This window comes from Alexandromys fortis, unplaced genomic scaffold, assembly GCF_014885135.2.
Source record: "Alexandromys fortis isolate MF-2015 unplaced genomic scaffold, M_Fortis_MF-2015_v1.1 scaffold_26, whole genome shotgun sequence".
Taxonomy (NCBI): Eukaryota; Metazoa; Chordata; class Mammalia; order Rodentia; family Cricetidae; genus Alexandromys; species Alexandromys fortis.
Genome location: NW_026067894.1, coordinates 8322003 through 8341222, shown reverse-complemented (window position 1 = coordinate 8341222; position 19220 = coordinate 8322003). Strand labels below are relative to the sequence as shown.

Genomic DNA, 19220 nt, shown 5'->3' with positions numbered 1-19220 from the left:
CAAAGGGCTCAGTCTCTTGACTGAGCTGGCTTTGGGGTCTGGTACCCAACATTGCATCTGGGTACCCAGGTCTTCCCCCACCTTCCTACTGCAGAACCAAACCTAAGAACTCATAGGGAACATGGCTCTGTACCCAAACCTGGCATCCCCACAGCCCGTTATGGAGCCTCAGTATGGTCCACAACAAAGAATGGCATGCTGCTGATGGCCAGCACCGCTTGGGAATGGTTGGTGGGTGTCAGGATGGCTTGATGGGGAGGGAGGCTAGGAGAGCTACAATCTTAGAGTTAGGGAGCTGGCTGGGAGCGGGGCATCGGGAGCGGGGCATCGGGAGCGGGGCATCAGATCTGGGTTCTCTCGTGACTCTGTTACTGACTTGCTCCGACTTTACCTTTTCAGCCTATGCTGCCCTGTCTTTAGAGTGGGTGGGATTGCACTAAAGGCAGAGTAGGGTGGCAAAGAGGTTTTGCTTCGCTTGCCAAAACTGATGGCTTTTGACGTCTTGGGATCTTTTCCTGATGTCCGGAAAAACATGCCTCGGTTATGTCCACAGCTTCCTGTCTGCCAGTCTGGGACCGGAAATTTCTGCATGTGCTCTGCCAGTTTGCAGACCCAGGCCTATTGTCCCCACGTTTCTCCTAGCGGTCTCTCTGCTGTCTCCACTTTAGCACCGTTCACTGCCGGCCTGTGGCTTAGACACCTCCATGGCATGGAGCCCTCCCTGAGACAGAATCATTAAATTGTTCTTCCCTGGGTGGGGCAAAAGTCAGCCTCCCTGAACTTGTGCCTGAAAAGATGCCATGGGCTCAGGAATAGCTTGCTGCCTTGGGTACTTGGCACCTTGGTTGTCAGTTTAATTTCTGTCTGCTAGAGGTATATAGAACTGCTGCTTTCTGACAGTCTAGGACAGTGACAGAGACAATTAATGAATGTTCTGTGAAATCATCGGATCCAAAGTGGCTCAGAAGGGAAAGGTGCTCGCTGCTAAGCCTGAGGACCTGAGTTCAATCCCCGGGACCCATATGATAGAAGGAAAGAACCAAGTCCCACAAATTGTCCTCTGATATCCACCCACGTGCCATGGTGCATACTCACATATATATGCATGCATACACACACACACACATATAAAATAAATGTAAATTTGAAAAATAATTTATTTTATACCACAGCCCTGTGAAGCTGGTATTATCCCTTCCATTTTACAGGCAAGGAAGCCGAGGCTCAGAGAGTTAAGAGAGCGGCCTTCTGAGACCAAGCCTGTGCACCTCTCGCCAGATGCTCTCCTGGTCCCCAGTCCTGTCCCCAACCTTCTGTTCTTCTGGCTCCCCTGAAAAGCCCACGGCCTCCCGTTCTCTCGTCCTTCACAGGTTTCCATGTGATCCCCACCATCTCGAGTATCGTCCCGGAGAGCTGCCTGCTGATCGTAGTGGGGCTGCTGGTGGGGGGCCTGATCAAGGGCGTTGGCGAGACGCCCCCCTTCCTGCAGTCAGACGTCTTCTTCCTCTTCCTGCTGCCACCCATCATCCTGGATGCGGGCTACTTCCTGCCACTGCGGCAGTTCACGGAGAACCTGGGCACCATCCTGATCTTTGCTGTGGTGGGCACACTGTGGAATGCTTTCTTCCTGGGTGGCCTCCTGTACGCCGTGTGCCTGGTGGGCGGTGAGCAGATCAACAACATCGGCCTGCTGGACACCCTGCTCTTCGGCAGCATCATCTCGGCCGTGGACCCAGTAGCTGTGCTGGCTGTCTTCGAGGAGATCCACATCAACGAACTGCTGCACATCCTTGTCTTCGGGGAGTCCCTGCTCAATGACGCCGTCACTGTGGTGAGGGGTCAGGCCACACCACACGCACATGGGGCACAGGCAATGCCTAATCCTTCCACTGGTGATAATGTGGATGGCCATGTCTCTCCGTGCTTGTGTGTCAGACAAGCAATGGAAGGTGGATTCTCTCTCTCACTTCAGGACAACCTGAGGAGAGAAGCACTAGTCTCATCCTAGAGAACTAGAGACAGCTGTGGAAGTCAGACAACTTGCTAGAGTGTGGCAGAGCTAAGGTTTTAGGTAGTGAACTTGATCTAGTCTGTTGCCCTGCAGGACCTGAGCTCTTGGCCCAGTAGGTCATTTGCTCCTTGGCCAGCTTGCATTTTGTTGCTGTCTTGCCCAGTTGCTGAACTGCTTCGTGCTTTCCTTTCTTCGTAGCTCATTTAACCTCCAAGAAGCCTTTTAGCTCCAAGAATTGGTATATGCAGGGTTTGGGCAAAGGAAATGAGGAGTCTGCTCCCCCAAGCCTCTAAAGCATCATAAGTGAATTTAGTAGGTCAGGATTGACTACTTTTTTTGTGTGACTTTAAGCAAGAGACTCCTCTTCTAGGCCTGTTTTCAAGTGACAGAGTAGTAGTGCTGTCTGCCACAGGCCAGGGGAGGCCCTGTGCCTGGCAGAGCTCTGTGGGCTTCCTCAGGAAGCAGGTGTGTGCACACACATTAGTCCCCTCCAGAACTGGGCTCCTAAGAAAGGGTCTGCACACATAGGAAGACACAAACGACAGAGGTCTGTGCCAGGTCCTGCTGGTACCACACTCTGTCATCTCCAGCCCCTCTGGATGCAACAGAAAGTAGGAACAGATGAGTGCTTCCTAGCCTTGGCCTCAATGCTTTCCCGTGCCCCTCACCACTTCTCATACAGCGGAGTCTAGCCTGATCATTCAGTTCTCCATCTTGGTCTCTTTAGCAACAGCCCCTGCCAAGGGACACAAAAGCCTCAGCTCATGCAGGACGCACCGAAGTTAGCCTCTCATTTTCCTGGGATTCCTATAGGAATTCTCCCGAGCTATCTGCTGCTTTTTCTCATGGCGGGAGTAGTGTGAGCTCAGGCCACATTGGGCGCCAAAATGTGGGCGTATCAAAGAGTTCCACAATAGCCTGGAATGAGTATAACAAAGGTTTATTTATTTGGGGATAAACTCACAGCAAGGGTGGCCATCTGTGGTCCTCTGTGTACATGGAAGCTGGGAGCCGAATCCAGCAGAAAAAAGGGGTCATGCATGATTTTCATATGCATTTCTAGTCCTGAGATCATGCCCAAAATGGGCCGATATCTAAAAGGCTACTGACTTAAGGAATTCCTACAATGGAATTCTTCTTATTAATGTGTATCTGAAGCCAGTTGGTACCTAAGTTGAACCCTGCCCAGCTGAGTCTGGATAGGAATTCATGTCAACACTACTGGAAACAGTGACATACTCTCCTCGAGTTGATAACTCAGATCTGGGTATGTAGGATCTATGCCATCTCCTGACAGTGGTGACAGTGGTGACCATATGGCCAGTGTTCAGATGCTCCCAGTCTGAATGTAGCTTGCCTTATCTGGTTTGCATATCCGTTGGGGTTTCTGTTGCTGTGATAAAATACCAGAGCAAAAGCATCTGAGGAGGAAAGGGTTGTTTGAGCCTACAGCCAGGTCAGGTCACATCCCATGACCTAGGGAAGTCAGGACAGGAACTCAGGGCGGGACCCTGGAGGTGGGGGCTGAAGCAGCAGCTGTGAAGGAACGCTGTTTATTAACTTGCTCAGTCTGCTTCCCTGTACAACCAGGACCGCCTGCCCAGAGGTGGTACCATCCACAGTGAGCTGCGTCCTCCCTCGTCAGCCTTTTAATCAAAAAAATTCCCCATAGCATTGGCTCCAGGAAGTCATTCTCCCAGCTGAAGGTCTTCTTCCCAGGTAACTCTAGCAAAGAACAGCCAGGACCGTGGCATTCTGACAAGTGTTCCAGCATGAAGAAATGGAGGCCTTAGGAGGCTCCACCAGCTAATGCCTGAGATGCTAGAGTCACATGACCCCCACCGGCCTCCAAGGTGTTCTCTCTCTACTTGTCACACTGATCATAGCCGCAGGCTAGAAAGGAGGACCTGGCCTCCTTACTGTTCCAGTGGCCCGTGTGGCAGACCATGAGCGTCCATGAGCGTCCCCAGATCAGGAGTGAGGTTAGCCTTGGGCAGAGCACACCTGCTGCTGAGGCCTCTCCTGTCCCCCAGGCAGGTGTGAAACACCAGCAGCACTGGGGCCCAGCGAATGCTCAGCATCTGCCCTTCCTGCCAGGCCCCTGTTGGACCTTTTCTAGAGCTTGGTACAGCTGTAAACACATATTTCCAAGACAGTGATGCTGCACCCAAGCTGCCTAGCATCAGCTCTCTGTCCTTTCACCCTCTCCTGTCTGCCTCCCCTTCCTTCCAGGCCTGGAAACTCCCCATCTGGTTCCTGGCATAGCTATCTTGGGCTGGATTTGAGTAGCCTGGGGAGCCGCCATGTTGGTCCCTCAGAACAAAACCCAGAGACTGAGGGAACAAGTTCTGCGCCTGGTCCTGCCCCTTGGTGGGCCCTCCCCCGGCACGTTAGTTGATATGTCTGAGCCTCACTGTAGCAAGGAGATAGGTATAGGTATCCTTGGCCTGCATACCAGTAGAGATAGTCGGTACATGATGACCACTGCAGACTTTCCCATTGCCAAGCTGGGAAGCTGTAGAGGCCTCCAGCTCCACAGCATCTGAGTTTGGCTGTTCCTTGGAACTACCTGGGCAGCTTGTTTAAATGGGGATTTGCCCGTCCCTCTTGGTGGATCCCAGGTTGCATACGACCTAGCCTGTGCACTTCCAGAGGTTAACGACAGGTCCTATCCTGGTTTGCTATTGGAACTGGCCTGCTTTATACAAGGTCAAGCAGTGAGATACGTAGACCTGGTGGCACCAGTGGCGGCGGCAGCACAGGGAGTATCGTGCTGAGCACTCTATTAGCTTACTTCTGTGACAGCCCTGTGACGTGGGCACTGCGCTTGCTCCCACCTCTTGGAAACTGAAGCACAGAAGATTGGGTTACCTGCCGTGTGTAAGAAGGATTGCCGCTTGGCTGCCCAGCTTTAGAGCTTGCATTCATGACCAGCAGGGTGGGCCACAGGCCTCCAAAGAAAAAGGTCCCGGCCCCCAGGCCAAGGTTCTTTACCTACTCAGCACTAGGGTTTCTCTGCTGCGTGTAGGCTATGTTCATGGCTGTGGGCTGTGGGATAAGCATGGGTGGGATAACCAGGGAGCCGTGGGGCCAGGCCCTGCCCTCCTGCCCACCAGCCTGCCTGCCCTCTGCAGGTCCTCTATCACCTCTTTGAGGAGTTTGCCAGCTATGAGTATGTGGGCATCTCGGACATCTTCCTTGGCTTCCTGAGCTTCTTCGTAGTGTCCCTTGGCGGGGTGTTTGTGGGCGTGGTCTACGGGGTCATCGCAGCCTTCACCTCACGGTTCACCTCCCACATCCGGGTCATCGAGCCGCTCTTCGTATTCCTCTACAGCTACATGGCTTACCTGTCAGCAGAGCTCTTCCACCTGTCAGGAATCATGGCGTGAGTTGGGCACGACAGGTGATGGGCTGGGTAGGGGAAGCCACTTAGCATGACATCCCCACATCTGTGTGGTCACCAAGGAGCTCCCCAGCACCTGAACTCTGGACTCCAGACTTCGCTGGTATCCTCTGGAATGATCCAGGTCATTAGCGGATTGGGCTCGCTCTGGGGTTCAGGATTCTGAAGATTGCCTGAAAGCGGATGAAGCAAAAAGCAACCTGTGTTGGGGCTAGGCTCAGTCACAGGAGGCAGAATCTTGTGCTTCCTGAAGTCTTAGGTCTCAGTCCTGCCGCAGGCTTCCTAGAAAGGCCTTACCAGCATTTCCCAAGCCTGAGTCACAAAAGCCCTGAGGCCTCTGTTGAGTTTGCAGTGGGCCATGGGAAGAGTCAGTGAGGGACAAGGAGAACAGAAGTGCGAGGCCAGTCTAAACTGTGGGACTCTGGGTAGTGGGGACGAGCCTGCAGAGTTCCCCAGGGCAGTGGCTGTCAACCTGTGGGTGGTAACCCTTTCACAGGAGTCACCCAGGGCCATCAGAAAACACAGATATTTTCATTATGATTCATAACACTAGCAAAATTACAGTTATGAAGTACATTGAAAATAATATGTTTGTGGGTCACCACAGTGTGAGGAACTATAAAGGGTCGCAGCACTAGGAGGGTTGAGAACCACCGCCCTAGTGGGACCCTGTACCTTGGAAGCATCGCACACGGAGGGATTGAACCCGAGAGACCGCATTGGGCAGATGCGGTGTGGCCTTGGAGACCACCGCTTTGGATGCCAAGGCTTTGGAGTTGAGCGGACTCACCTCAGTTAGACTTTATTTTCCCAAAAGTCCTGTCTCTTGTCTGAAAACGCAAGAATTCGCTGGCCCCGTGTATACTTAATGTGAGGGTCAAGGAGGCACAGTGGGTATCTGATCCTTATGCGTTCCTAGTAGGCAGGTGGTTGGTCAGCCTATTAGCAGTGGCGCAGCTCATCCTGAACCCTTTCCTTCTCCACCCCAAGCCTCATCGCCTCAGGAGTGGTGATGCGTCCCTACGTGGAAGCCAACATCTCCCACAAGTCCCACACCACCATCAAATACTTCCTGAAGATGTGGAGCAGTGTCAGCGAGACCCTCATCTTCATCTTCCTCGGGGTCTCCACTGTGGCTGGCTCCCACCAGTGGAACTGGACCTTCGTCATCAGCACCCTGCTCTTCTGCCTCATTGCCCGGGTCCTGGGTAAGGGCCAGACGCAGGCTGAGGGAGGAATGTGTGACCGACTGTGTGACCGTGCGAGCGCTGTGGAGGGGCTGTGATACAGTGTGAGGCCAGACCCAGGTCATGGGATGAGTGTGTGTGTGTGTGACAGTGGTGTGCTGTAGAGGAGCCAGGCTGTGGGGGTGTGTGTGGTAAGGTACAGTACTAGCTGGGTTGTATCGTATGGTACAATATGTAGAGGAGTTGGCCTGCGGGTGTCCAGTACAGTGTATTGAGGGTGCTGGGATGTTGGGTGTCTATAATATAGCGTGTGGAGGGGCTGAGTTGTGGGGCATGTCTACTACAGTCTGTAGAGGAGCTAAAGTGTGGGTGTATCTATGACAGCGTATTGAGGGACCGAGATGTGGGGTATCTATGGTATAGGTGTAGAGGGGCTAAGTTGTGGGGTCTATAACAGCGTGAGAGGCTGAGCTGTGGGTGTCTAGTGTGCGGAGAGACCAGTTTGTGAGATGCGTATACTGCAGTGTGTGCCTGGCTGAATGGTTCCTGGCTGCTCCCATTTCTTCTCTGCGATGCTGACGTAATTTGAGACCACCCCCCCACCCCTTGTAGTTAGTATGGAGATGCTGGGGATGGTGTCACAGAGAGTCATAGTGAAGGGCTTTGCAACACTCCAACAGCCCAGTGGCTTTCTCAGGCCCTCAAAACCCAGTCTTTCATAGCACAGATGCCCAAAGCCACCAGGCTAGTGTTGCCTGTGGTTCCACCCCCATATGCCAGATTGTCCTCACTTCAGTGGCTAGGCCACTGCTTCCTCTATCTTACTCCCTTTTCTCTGCTGAGAGCCAAGTCTGTGGTTTCCATTACATTTGCGTGGAGCCCTGGGTGTGATGGTCTGTGTGTGTGTGTGTGTGTGTGCGCGCGTGCGTGCGTGCGTGCGTGCGTGCGTGTGTGTGTGTGTGTGTGTGTGGACACGGAGCCGTCTGTGTGTGCCTGTGGACACGGAGCCGTCTGTGTGATGGTCTGTGTGTGCCTGTGAACACGGAAGCCAGAGGTCCACAGTGGATGTCTTCCCCTGTCCCTCTCTACATTTTCTTTCTAGTCCTTTGTTTGGGGATTTTTTTTTTTCTTGTTTGTTTGAGATAAGTTCTTACTATGTAGACCAGGCCTGGCTAGAACTCTTGGTAATCCTTCTGCCTCAGCTTCATGAGTACTGGGATTACAGGTGTAAGCTGCCTGTAAAGAGATTTTGTGAGGTTTTTATTGTTGGCAAGCAGGTTTTATCTGTGTGTTTAGTGATGCTGGGGATCAAGCTGAGGACCCCAGGCATGTGGGGCAAAGCACCCTTCTGCGTCCCTCTCCTCACTGCCTGCATTGTGAAGTACACTTTATTACGGACAGTTCCCAACATATAGAAAAGGAGAGACAATAAGATAGTCATTTTCCTGCTGCTCGTCCGTTTTAATAAGTAACGATTCATTACCACTCTGTTGTCTCCTCATCCCCTGAAGGCCTCTGGGAGATCTTCACTCACTTCACTCAGAAGTGAGTGAGCTAAATGGGCTTAGTGGGAGGGGCTTCCTGGGCCACCTGACCTCTCCTCTGCCTGCTCCCTGGCAGGTGTGCTGGGCCTGACCTGGTTCATCAACAAGTTCCGCATTGTCAAGCTGACCCCCAAGGACCAGTTCATCATCGCTTATGGGGGCCTGCGAGGGGCCATCGCCTTCTCCCTGGGCTACCTCCTGGACAAGAAGCACTTCCCCATGTGTGACCTGTTCCTCACTGCCATCATCACCGTCATCTTTTTCACAGTCTTTGTGCAGGTGCTGGGCCTGGGATGGGCATGCCCCTGCCTTGGGGGCCCTGACTTTTCTGGTGGAAAGGGCTATGGGTACCCTGTAGCTAACTTGCCACATGACTTTGGGCAAGCCATCCTGCTTTGTGGCCTCAGCTCCCAGCTGTGGTAGTGAACGTTGTGGAATCAATGGTTAGTGTGTGAAGTGACCAGAGTATGTCCAGCTCTGTTGAGAGCCTCGGATGTCACGTTGCGTAGCTGGCAGGACCGAGATCTGACTGTCCCAGCTCAAGGCAGGGCTGTGGTGGTTTCCTGGTTATTGTTTCTAGCATCGCAGAACAGGCAGCTGAACATCTCTTGAGCCGGGAGGTCTGAGGCCTGGGCTCAGCCCAGTGTCCACTAGCTGTGTTTCTTGGGGAGGTACTCCTGTCTGTGTCTCAGTTCTCCATTTGTGAGGTGAGGAGACTCGGCCAGATGATCCCAAGAGTCCTTCAAGCCTGCTGGTCAGTGACTGCTGGGCATTTAAATGACCCGTTTCTACCCACCTCTCAAGGGAGTCTGTGTGGTATGTTGCCCACTGCTCTCCCGTAGCTGCCTGGCCTAGAACAGGTGACAAACTGTTGGCCTCTATTTCTCTTCCATCCTCTGCCTTGCCTGGGCACCTCACATGGTGCCAGAAGGACACATCTTTGCCTTCTCATGAGAGAAAGATATGTGGAGACCTCCTGGATGGGGCGCAGTTTCTGTCCTTTCACAGGAGCGAGCTCCTCTTTGCCCTCTTTCCCGCTCCATCCTCAGACGCCCTGCCTTCTCTCGACTTTGTTGTTGAGTTGTTCGGTGGATTTCCAAGCCCACTTTCACCGAAGGTGGCATGGTTCTGACCCCCTTGAACCAGCCTGCCTCTGGGTCTGCTCTTTTTGGCCCTAGGAAGTCCCTCAGCCTCTGTACTGCTCGGTTCTCTCATCTGTAAAATGGGAACATTTTAAGGAGCCATCTTTCAGGGATATTGAAGGTATTGAAGCCCGAATCCTAGGGAAACACTAAGAACCTGTGAGGGGGGCAGTTTGGATGTGGCCCTCTGTCTGCAGGGGGCAGTGCTGAGGTGGTCCTCTGTCTGCAGGGGAACAGTGCTGAGGTGGTTCTCTGTCTGCAGGCCTGACTTCTTGGGCTGCAGAGCAGATTGGTGGTAGGGCCCACACTGAACCCAGGCCCCAGCTAGAGGAGCAATGAGGCTTGTTCCACAGGTTGGGCAGGTAGAACTCTGACAGGAAGAAGTGCACTTTAAAGACCTGCCTTTATTTACATACTGAGGTAGAGAGTGAAAAGCCCCTCAGGAAGAAGGGATGCTCCTCAGCCTCCCTGTGGGGGTAGCAGAACCAGGATGTCTGATTCTCACCTGCCCTCCAGGGTATGACCATTCGGCCCCTTGTAGACCTGTTGGCTGTGAAGAAAAAGCAAGAAACTAAGCGTTCCATCAACGAGGAGATCCACACCCAGGTACTGGAGGCTGGGCTGGGCCTTGGGTTGCAGGAGAAGGCTGGAGCTGGGGCGCAGCTGGGCCTTAAGCGTACCCTCCTTCATCCCAGTGCTGGGTGATCTCTCAGCCCCCGGAGGTCCCCCACCAGACTCTAGCTGAAGGGGAAGTGTGGTGTGAGCAGTTGGGAGCCCAAGAGGCTGTTATACCACCCCTGGCTCTACTTGACACCAACCTCTGTCATTAGTTGCACATGGGTTGGGGGGGGCACAACCCAGAGCGTGTGGCCTGGGCTTCAGGATGAGTAAGGGAAAGGCGCCACCTCCTGGCTACTCCTGGAACTACAGGGCCCAGCTAAGCAGACTATGGGTGAAGGTGGGTGGGGTAGGGAAGGAGCCCAGTAGTAAGGCTTGACCTGGCCCTGGGCCCATTTCAGTTCCTGGACCACCTTCTGACAGGCATCGAGGACATCTGTGGTCACTATGGCCACCATCACTGGAAGGACAAGTAGGTGAAGGTCTGGTGGGCAGGAGGGTGGGGAGAACAGTTAAGGGTCCTTGGGGGCCTGGGCATCTTCTCATGCCTAGGAACTAGCTCCATCCACCTCCCTCCTCCCACAGGCTCAACCGGTTTAATAAGAAGTACGTGAAGAAGTGTCTGATAGCTGGCGAGCGCTCCAAAGAGCCCCAGCTCATTGCCTTCTACCACAAGATGGAGATGAAGCAGGCCATCGAGCTGGTGGAAAGTGGGGGCATGGGCAAGATCCCGTCTGCTGTTTCCACTGTCTCAATGCAGTGAGTGCCACTGCCAGCCTGGGCAGCATCTGTACCCATGTTAGCTCCCCCAGCCATAGCCTGGGATGGCCACCAGAGACGTGTTGTTTAGCTAGTCAAGGTGGCCTTTGACTTGAAGCCATGCTAGGGCTTAGAACTTTGACTACACACCCCTGGGCTGTCCGTCAGCATGGCCTCCTGCTGCCAAAATGGCGACCTAACCTGTGTTCTGTTGTCCCAGGAACATCCACCCCAAGTCCATGGCTTCAGAGCGCATATTGCCAGCGCTGTCCAAGGACAAGGAGGAGGAGATCCGCAAAATCTTGAGGAGCAACCTGCAGAAGACCCGGCAGCGGGTGAGGTCCTGCCCCAGCCTGGCGCCTTCTTAGCTGCTCTCCTCTGAGCCTCCTTGGCACCTGCAACCCCTGCCCTTCTCCTGCCCCCCATACAGCCAGGCCTCCTTGGCCGTGGCCTCCCAGCCCAGCTTGAGTCCTCCCCTCCCCTGATGCCTGTTCTGCCCTCAGCTGCGGTCCTACAACAGACACACGCTAGTGGCCGACCCCTATGAGGAAGCCTGGAACCAGATGCTGCTCCGGAGGCAGAAGGCCCGGCAGCTGGAGCAGAAGGTGTGTGTCAGGCTGAGCCTGCCTTCCGCGCATGCTCGAGGCTGGATTCCTCTTCTGCACTCTCATCCCAGGGCACCTCTGGCTCTGCTGGGCTCCTCTGAGGGCATGCACCTGTTTCAGAAGCAGACACAGCCCGGGAGGTTTGTTAGTGGAGTGAGGCTTTGGGCTTTCTCCCCTGAGGAGCCGTGCGGAGAAAGGGTGGGGGTGGCACAGAGAGAAACAAGTGAGCCCAAGGGACACTGGGAAGTGGAGCTAAGCAAGACTTGGTGACTGGGTTACCAGCTTGAGGTGGGGTCACTGGGAGGAAAGGAATCTAAAGGGGCTGGTAGAAGTCAGAGCGCCCAGGAAAGGAACAAGGCTTGATGCTAGGTAAGGAGCGGAGCTCAGCTGCGGTGCATTGGGTTTGCAGTACTGGGGGCCATGCAGGACTTAGACATGCTGCCCCGGGTTGTGTTTTACTGCTATTGTTTTAATCTAGAATCTTGGGGTCATCTGTGGGAGGCAAGGCTAGCACACAGTAGATCTGTTTGAGTTTGCCCAGGAAGGTGGCACAGCTTGCCGAGAGCCTGGGGCAAGTCCCCTGAAGGCCCCGAAGTGTCATTGTGGGTGCCGGTATGGACAAAGAGAGTGCCCATCGAGGAACCATAGTCTCAGTGTCTTCCAGAGGACTTCTGCCAGCCCACTGCCCACACTCACCCTGTCCACTCTCTCTGTCAGATCAGCAACTACCTGACGGTGCCGGCCCACAAGCTAGACTCACCCACCATGTCGCGGGCCCGTATAGGCTCAGGTAAGGTTAAAGAGGCCCTCAGGCTGGGTGTTTGTGCCAGCTAGAGCCTCAGAATCATAGGGAAGATGAGCTTTTCCCATCCTGACGTCTTCTCAAACCTTGAGTCGTGTCCGCACTGGGAGGGCAGCATAGCTCTGCTCTGAAACCCAGGCACAGAGGTGCTGCCGGGGGGACTCGGGGTGAAGACTGCAGTGGGCAGCAGCACAGAGCATCCGGTAGGGAGGCAGAAGTCCCTAGTCCATGAAGAGGAACAGGGGCAGACGTAGGCCTGCAGGTCATGGCTCGGGAAAAAGCCCATTTCTTTCTCTTAATATATATATGTGCATTGGTGTGAGGGTGTCAGATCCCCTGGAACTGGAGTTACAGTTATGAGCTGCCATGGGGGTGCTGGGAATTGAACCCTGGTCCTCTGCAAGAGCAACCAGTTCTCTTAACTGCTGAGCCATCTCTCCAGCCCAAAGCCCTATTTTTTAACCTGTAGGACACCAGTAGGAACCCCTGACCCAAGGAGGGCAACCGTGTGATGGAAGAGCAGCTGGTAACGGGCGTGAAGCCCTTAGACACAGATGCACTCTTGGGAAGGTCTAAGAGCCGCTAGCACAGGCTGAAGGGGTCCCTGAGGTGTGGCCCGCACTGAGCAAGGCTCAGGGGCTTTGTTTTCAATCCGCAGACCCGTTGGCCTATGAGCCCAAGGCAGATCTGCCTGTTATCACCATCGACCCAGCGTCCCCACAGTCACCCGAGTCTGTGGACCTGGTGAATGAGGAGCTGAAGGGCAAGGTCCTAGGGCTAAACCGGGATCCAACAAGGATGACTCGGGAGGAGGAAGATGAGGATGAGGATGGCGTCATCATGATGCGGAGCAAGGAGCCCTCATCCCCAGGCACTGATGATGTCTTTACTCCTGGACCAAGTGACAGCCCCAGCTCCCAGAGGATACAGCGCTGCCTCAGTGACCCAGGCCCTCACCCCGAGCCCGGGGAGGGAGAGCCTTTCATCCCCAAAGGGCAGTAGGCCCAGGCCAGTGGGTGTCCCATAGACTCTCCCACAGAGTGGGGGCTGGGTGCTCCCTTTGCCCTTTGACCTGGATTGGCCCTGCCCCCTTCCTACGCATGGCAGCTGGGTCCACAGCCCCCACTGCAGCACGGCTTGCCCTGCCTCCTGGGAAGTGTCCTCTCCCACCAGAACTGCCTTTCCAATCCATTTGGCAGAGAGTTGGGCTGGTGAGGCAGGCTCTGCCCTATCTCTAGAGCCAGGCTCTCCCTTCCTGGAACCAGGACTCCACGAGGCCCTCCCTTCCCACAGCCCCTCCTCATCCAGACCAATTTTCCATCTTTGATCATCATTTCTAACCAAAGAGCCTCTGGCTCCACTGTGGCCCCACCAGGAAAGGAGGGAGCTGAACCTTCCTTGGCCTTGACGGGGCCTCCTGAATCAGAGGACAACAGGCATGTGGTTGGGAGACAGACGGGGGACCCATGGCCGACCCACGCTATTCCTGCCAGCCATGGCACCCTGGCCCGCCACCTGAGCTGCTGGCTTGGGGCACCTCTGAGCTCCTGCTGGGTACTGTGACTGGGGGATGAGGACCACGGGCCTTCTGGGGCTGGGGCTGGAGGGCTGCGCGCTCCAGGTAGTGCTGCCTTCTTACACTGTTTGCACCTCCACGTAAGTAGGATTCCGTTTGCACACAGGCACTCCTGTTTCCAGACCCTGGAGACTCCACACCAGTCAGCCCCACCCTCTTCCCTCCTCCTTCCTTCCCGCTGTCTACCACCTTCCCCTAAATCGAACCTCTGCCCACTGGGCTCTTGCCCACGGCACTGATTGAGATGTGGCCCAACTTGTCGGGATTCAAGCTCACGAGCAAGGGGCCTCCTGGCACCTACCTTGCTCACAGGCCTGCTTTACTCTGTTGGCCTGTTCCACCACCACCCCCATCCAACCCCTCTCTTACCTGCATACATAGCTTGCAGTGAAGCCCAGCCCTGGGAATAAGGTTTCCGCTGAGGGTACCCTGTGCTGGCCAGGGCTGCTGGAGTAGACAGAGCACTGGACCCCAGAGGCCTTTGCTCACAAGCACATACTCCCTTCTGCCACCATGGCTGGGTACAAGTCCACAGGTGCCTGTCCAGCCTCCAAGCACTCCCTCCCCAGGATAGTGCAGTAGTCAGAGGGGTCCCTCCCAGGGGTGGGGCCGTGGGTGCTTGGCCCAGCTGTCTCCTCTGTTGGCAAGTGCTGTTTCGGGCAGGAGTTGCCATGGAAGGTGACATCGACAACCATGTACAAAGCCACTGCAGCTGCCGCCGCTCTGCCACCTGTACAAAAGAAACTGAACCTTTTTCATATTCTAATAAATCAATGTGAGTTTTTTATAAGAGTCCAGGGCTGCTTCCTGGGAACAAAGGCGCCTGAGGAACTAAGTTCAGAGCCTGGCACAGAGACACCGCCACCATCATCTGCTGGTGGGGTTGATACTGTGTGCCAAGTGCTGGAGATACACGGTGTGATGGGGTACCGTGTCTGTGCTCAGGGCCTCAGCTCGGTGCTGAAGGGCAGCAGTTCCCAGTGCCCACACGGCTAGAAACCCCGGTGTGTGAGTGGGGGCAGCAGGGCAGCCGGCTGTTAGCAGGGAGTCTCCTGACTGGCACCCAGACATTGAGGCCCAAGGAAGACCAGGGCGAGTTTTCTCTTTTCCCTAACAAGTCTGTTTGCTCCGCTTGCTAAAAGCCAGTATGTCTGGCTCCGAGGAACAGAGGGGGAGGATGGGACCTTGTAGTTTATGTTTGGGACCTGAGGGCGGTGCAAAGCCTCTGAAGCCCTGTGCTCCCACCTGGGAAAGCGGGACCATACAGTCCCTGTATGTACCCTGTTGGAATAAGGGGTTTGTGTGTAATGCAGAGCTGGGAACTGAGCGGCATTTCCAGTAGTTGACCACCAGAGGGCAGTGAGATCTCAGCCCAGAGGAATCTGTACTGTCCAAGAGGCTCTGCCAAGCCTGGGACCTGGATTCAGAGCTGACTTTACTGAGGATATCTGAAGGGGGCCATGCCAAAAGGATTATAGGAAAGGATCACCTTGCATCCCTGTGTTGCTGTCCCAGCAGGGAACCGCTGGAACACTCCGAAGGTGCAGGCAGTGTGAATACCACCAAGGATGAGGCCCAGTAGAGCTCACTTTAGGGAAACATCCCCCGCCCCTCAACCAGCACAGGACTCTGCCTGATCCCAGGCAGGAGGGGTAGGAGTAGAAGGGTTCCTTGAGGCCAACCTGGGGCTCCAAGGCTACACCCCATCTCAAGGATAGCAACAATAAAAGGTTCTAGAGCCACACTTGAAAAGAGAGCTGTGTCTGGAAGGGTCCTGTCCAGCCACGGCTGTGTCCATAAACAACAGCACAGCTACCTGTGGATCAGAATTTCCATTTGGATTTTCCTGACTGGGATGGCTTGGTGGTTAACAGCTCAACTCCAACTCAGAGAATCCAACCCTCTGTGGCCACTGCACACACATGGTGCACATAAACTCATACCAGCTTACACATATACATAAATAAAAATATAAATCTCGCCAGGTTATGGTGGCACACGCCTTTAGTCCCAGCACTGGGGGAGGGCAGCGGCAGGTGGATCTGAGTTCGAGGCCAGCTTGGTCTACAGAGTGAGTTCCAGGACAGCCAGAGCTACACAGAGAAACCCTGTCTCAGAAAACCAACGATAATGAAGATTTTCATGTCAATTTGTCTGTCATGAAAGGAGGAAAACATGATCCTTACATGGGAAACAAAAATCTCAGCAACACTGCATCCCTGCCATTTTCCAGTTCTTCTCAGGGATTAACTTGAAATATTAATCATCACGAACTTAGGATGGGGGCTAACACCTGCAATCCCAATATTTCCAATACTCCAGAGGCTGAGGCAGGAGGATCACCACAACTTTGAAGCAGCCTAAACTACAGAGGAAGACATAAAATAATTGGCTGGGAATATGGCTCAGTGGTTAGAGTGCTCAGACAGCATAGGGACCCAAGTTTAGACACACACACACACACACACACACACACACAGGATACATGTAAAAAATCAGTTTAGCAGACAGTACCAGCACTGAGGAGGCCAGGCCAGGGGGAATCCCTGGAGCCAGATGGCCAGCTACCACTGATAGATATACTTAAGGCTCAAAGAGAGAGAGACCCTGTCTCAAAATTAAAGTGGAGAGGGATTGAGAAAGACACCTAATGTCTTGCACAAAAACCTTCTTAAAAAGTTAGTCATTGGAGCTCTAAGGACAATGGCCAGAGGCTTATATTAATTATAAATTATTTGGCCTGTTAGCTCAGGCTTATTATTAACTAACTCTTACAACTTAAATTGTCCCATAATTCTTGTCTATGGTTAGCCATGTGACTTGGTACCTTTTCTCAGTGAGGCATTCTCATCTTGCTTCCTCTTGTGTCTGGCTGGTAACTGAGTCTCTGCTTTTCCTCTTCCCAGAATCCTCTTAGTCTGGCTGCTTTGCCAATACTTCCCGCTTGGCTGCTGGCCAATCAGCTTTTGATTAAACCGATATGAGTGACAAATCTTTACAGTGTACAAGATCATTCTCCCACAGCAAGCATGTGCCACCACCATGCCTGGCTTTGCTGTTCTTACTGTGGGCAATGCCATGACTGGTTGGGGTTTTCATCTGGTGGGCTGAAGTAGGGGATTCTTTGAGTCCTACCTGGGACTTTATACCCACACCTGTCTCCAGAACAACAAATTCTAGGGCAAGGAGGTTGAGAGGAGAACCCTGACTATTGTGTGTCCCCCTTTCCCTATGTATCTGCACTTCGTACTGCTGTGATGTTTGTTGGGTTCCCTGGTCCCCCACAGCTAAGGGTCACAGGAGAACTGGGAGGCCTCTGGTGAACCCCATGATTCCAGCCAGCCTTTCTGCCTACCCCCCATGTATAGTAAAATTTAGTTTCCTTCTGATAATGCAGACTAATTTTCCTGTAGCTGATGCCCTTGGCCCTCTTCCTGCCTTTTGGCTAAGCCACAGACAGAGTTCAACATAACCACATGTCACGGGAATAAAGGCAGGAATCCCTCCAGCAGGTAACTGGGAATAATAGAGACTCTCCTGCACATAACCCCTTGTTCCCTGTGCTTGTGAAACTGCACTGTAAGAACAGTGGTGGCGCACACCTTTAATCCCAGCACTCAGGAGGCAGAGGCAGGCGGATCTCTGTGAGTTTGAGGCCAGCCTGGTCTACAAGAGCTAGTGCCAGGACAGGCTCCAAAGCCACAGAGAAACCCTGTCTCAAAAACAAGCAAACAAAACAAAAACCAGCGGTGTCATATACTAGCTACTGTTTGAAGCTCACACTGCAGCCCTGCCCATCAGAAGCCCAGACTTAGGGGGAAGTCTCGCTCCCAGCTTTGCCATGTTCTCTCCAGTCGGTACTGCTAATGGCAGGATTCCTTGGGATGACATGGCAGTCTACAGAATACTGCAGATGGTCTCCATCAAATGGCAGGAGGCGGATCATGAGAGCCATTCTGTCGCATCCAGAAATGCAGTACTGGCAGGAGCGACCAGGTGGGGATGCCAGTCGGGGTCATTAGCATGCACTTAGACCCCTCAGGCAATAACTGCTCCTTTACAAAGAAAGGTTCTCAAACTACAGCACCCTCTCCCCAGCCTCCAATCTCCCTATTTTTAAGTCTTCTGACTATGTGTACTGGTGTTCAGCTGCCCAACGTTCACATCGAGAGCTGTCATCTCAGGGCGGGGAGGGTGGGGGATGGGAAGGAGATGAACCCAGAGTCTGGCTAGCCAGCCATTCTAGCTGAATCAGCAAGCTCTGCTGGGTGACAGTCCCTGCCTGCCCCCCAATAAAGTGGAGGTGCAAGCCATTGCGGCACACTCCTTTAATCCGAGCACACAGGAGACAGGTAGGTGGACCTCCTTGAGTTCGAGGACAGCCTGGTTGTGGCGTGCAGGAGAGATGGGTAAGGGCTCCGTGGGTAAGGGTGTTTGAATTTGGTCCTTGGGACTCATATGTGGGAGAAGAGAAAGGTCTTTCTAACCAGCTGTCCTCTGCTGTGCTCGGATGCCCAGCATCCACATGAGCTGGTGCAGAGGTGTGCACTGCCTGTTCTCCCCGAGGACCCAGGTTCAATGCCCAGGACCACCTGCACTGCAGCTCACAACAGTTCCATGGCTGTGACACCCTCACACAGATACACGTGCAGGCAAAACACCAGTGAACGTGGAGTAGAAATAAATTATACTAAAAAATTTAAGGTAATAAAAAATAAAGTATATAACTATAGGCATATATACTGACTACCTATGTCTATATCTGTAACTATCTATACACACACACATATACAGCAATCCTATCTGTGCCTGTTTCTTCAAGTTAATGGGATAACAGCTCACGTGTGCTCTAGGGAGAACAGCCATAGCAGCAAGTGGGGTGCCAGGGGAATCCGAACCGCCTGCTCACGCGGTTTCCCGGGCTTCCCGGGCTTGTCCAGACCTGACCTCGTCGCTGCTGTTTAATAATGGAACACCAGTGTGCGTGTCCAGTCTTATGCCATGGGTTCTGGTTACAGGGGTCGCTTGGGGTCCCACAGACAGGCATTCTGTCCCTGCCATGTCCAGTGTGAGCCAGGAGCTACTTTTCAAATGCAGAAGAGTTACTGGCACAAGCCGCTGGCATGGTTTTCTAGAAAACCCTGAGGGTCTGTCGTGCCAGAGACTCCTATTGGCGCTTGTCCACCCGGCATCCTTCTGCCGTGGCCTCTCACTCAGAATGCTCACGTGACTGGGCAGTGTCCTCCGCAGCCTGCACCTGCTTCAGGGTCTCTTCCCCAAGGTCACAGTCTCGTGGAGTTCACAGAAAATGGCTTTGGCGGCACAGCTGGATGTGGTATATATTGTCCGTCCCATCTCCCCACCCCCACCCCCACAGATTCAAAGTCCCACAGAAGCCCATCCTTTGCCTTTTCCTTTGAAGAGGGCAGTGTGAAGAGAATACTGGTCGCTCATCTTAGAGGAAAGACAGGCCCTGAACCCCTGGGTCCCCTTCAAGGCTCATTGACATGGCAGTCCCTGAATTTTTTGTGGGACTTATTCTCCTCCTTTATTGAATTTTTTTTAGATTGTAG

The 19220-nt window shown here is 53.7% G+C and overlaps 1 protein-coding gene across 2 annotated transcripts in view; it reads left to right on the top strand.

The window, feature by feature from the left end:
- Nucleotides 1-14439, top strand: part of Slc9a1 (solute carrier family 9 member A1) — a 56914-nt gene extending 42475 nt beyond the window's left edge. Inside the window, exons 2-12 of one of the 2 annotated variants that reach the window (XM_050149912.1) lie at nt 1371-1831; nt 5146-5396; nt 6405-6622; nt 8222-8424; nt 9804-9893; nt 10307-10377; nt 10491-10664; nt 10885-10999; nt 11168-11269; nt 11987-12059; nt 12730-14439. In XM_050149912.1, the coding sequence (XP_050005869.1) occupies nt 1371-1831; nt 5146-5396; nt 6405-6622; nt 8222-8424; nt 9804-9893; nt 10307-10377; nt 10491-10664; nt 10885-10999; nt 11168-11269; nt 11987-12059; nt 12730-13073 (2102 nt within the window). In that variant the 3' untranslated portion in view covers nt 13074-14439. Of the gene's footprint in view, nt 1-1370; nt 1832-5145; nt 5397-6404; nt 6623-8221; nt 8425-9803; nt 9894-10306; nt 10378-10490; nt 10665-10884; nt 11000-11167; nt 11270-11986; nt 12060-12729 lie in introns of those variants that run through there. The other variant, XM_050149921.1, reaches the window with a different exon arrangement.
- The last annotated feature ends 4781 nt before the right edge of the window (nt 14440-19220 follow it).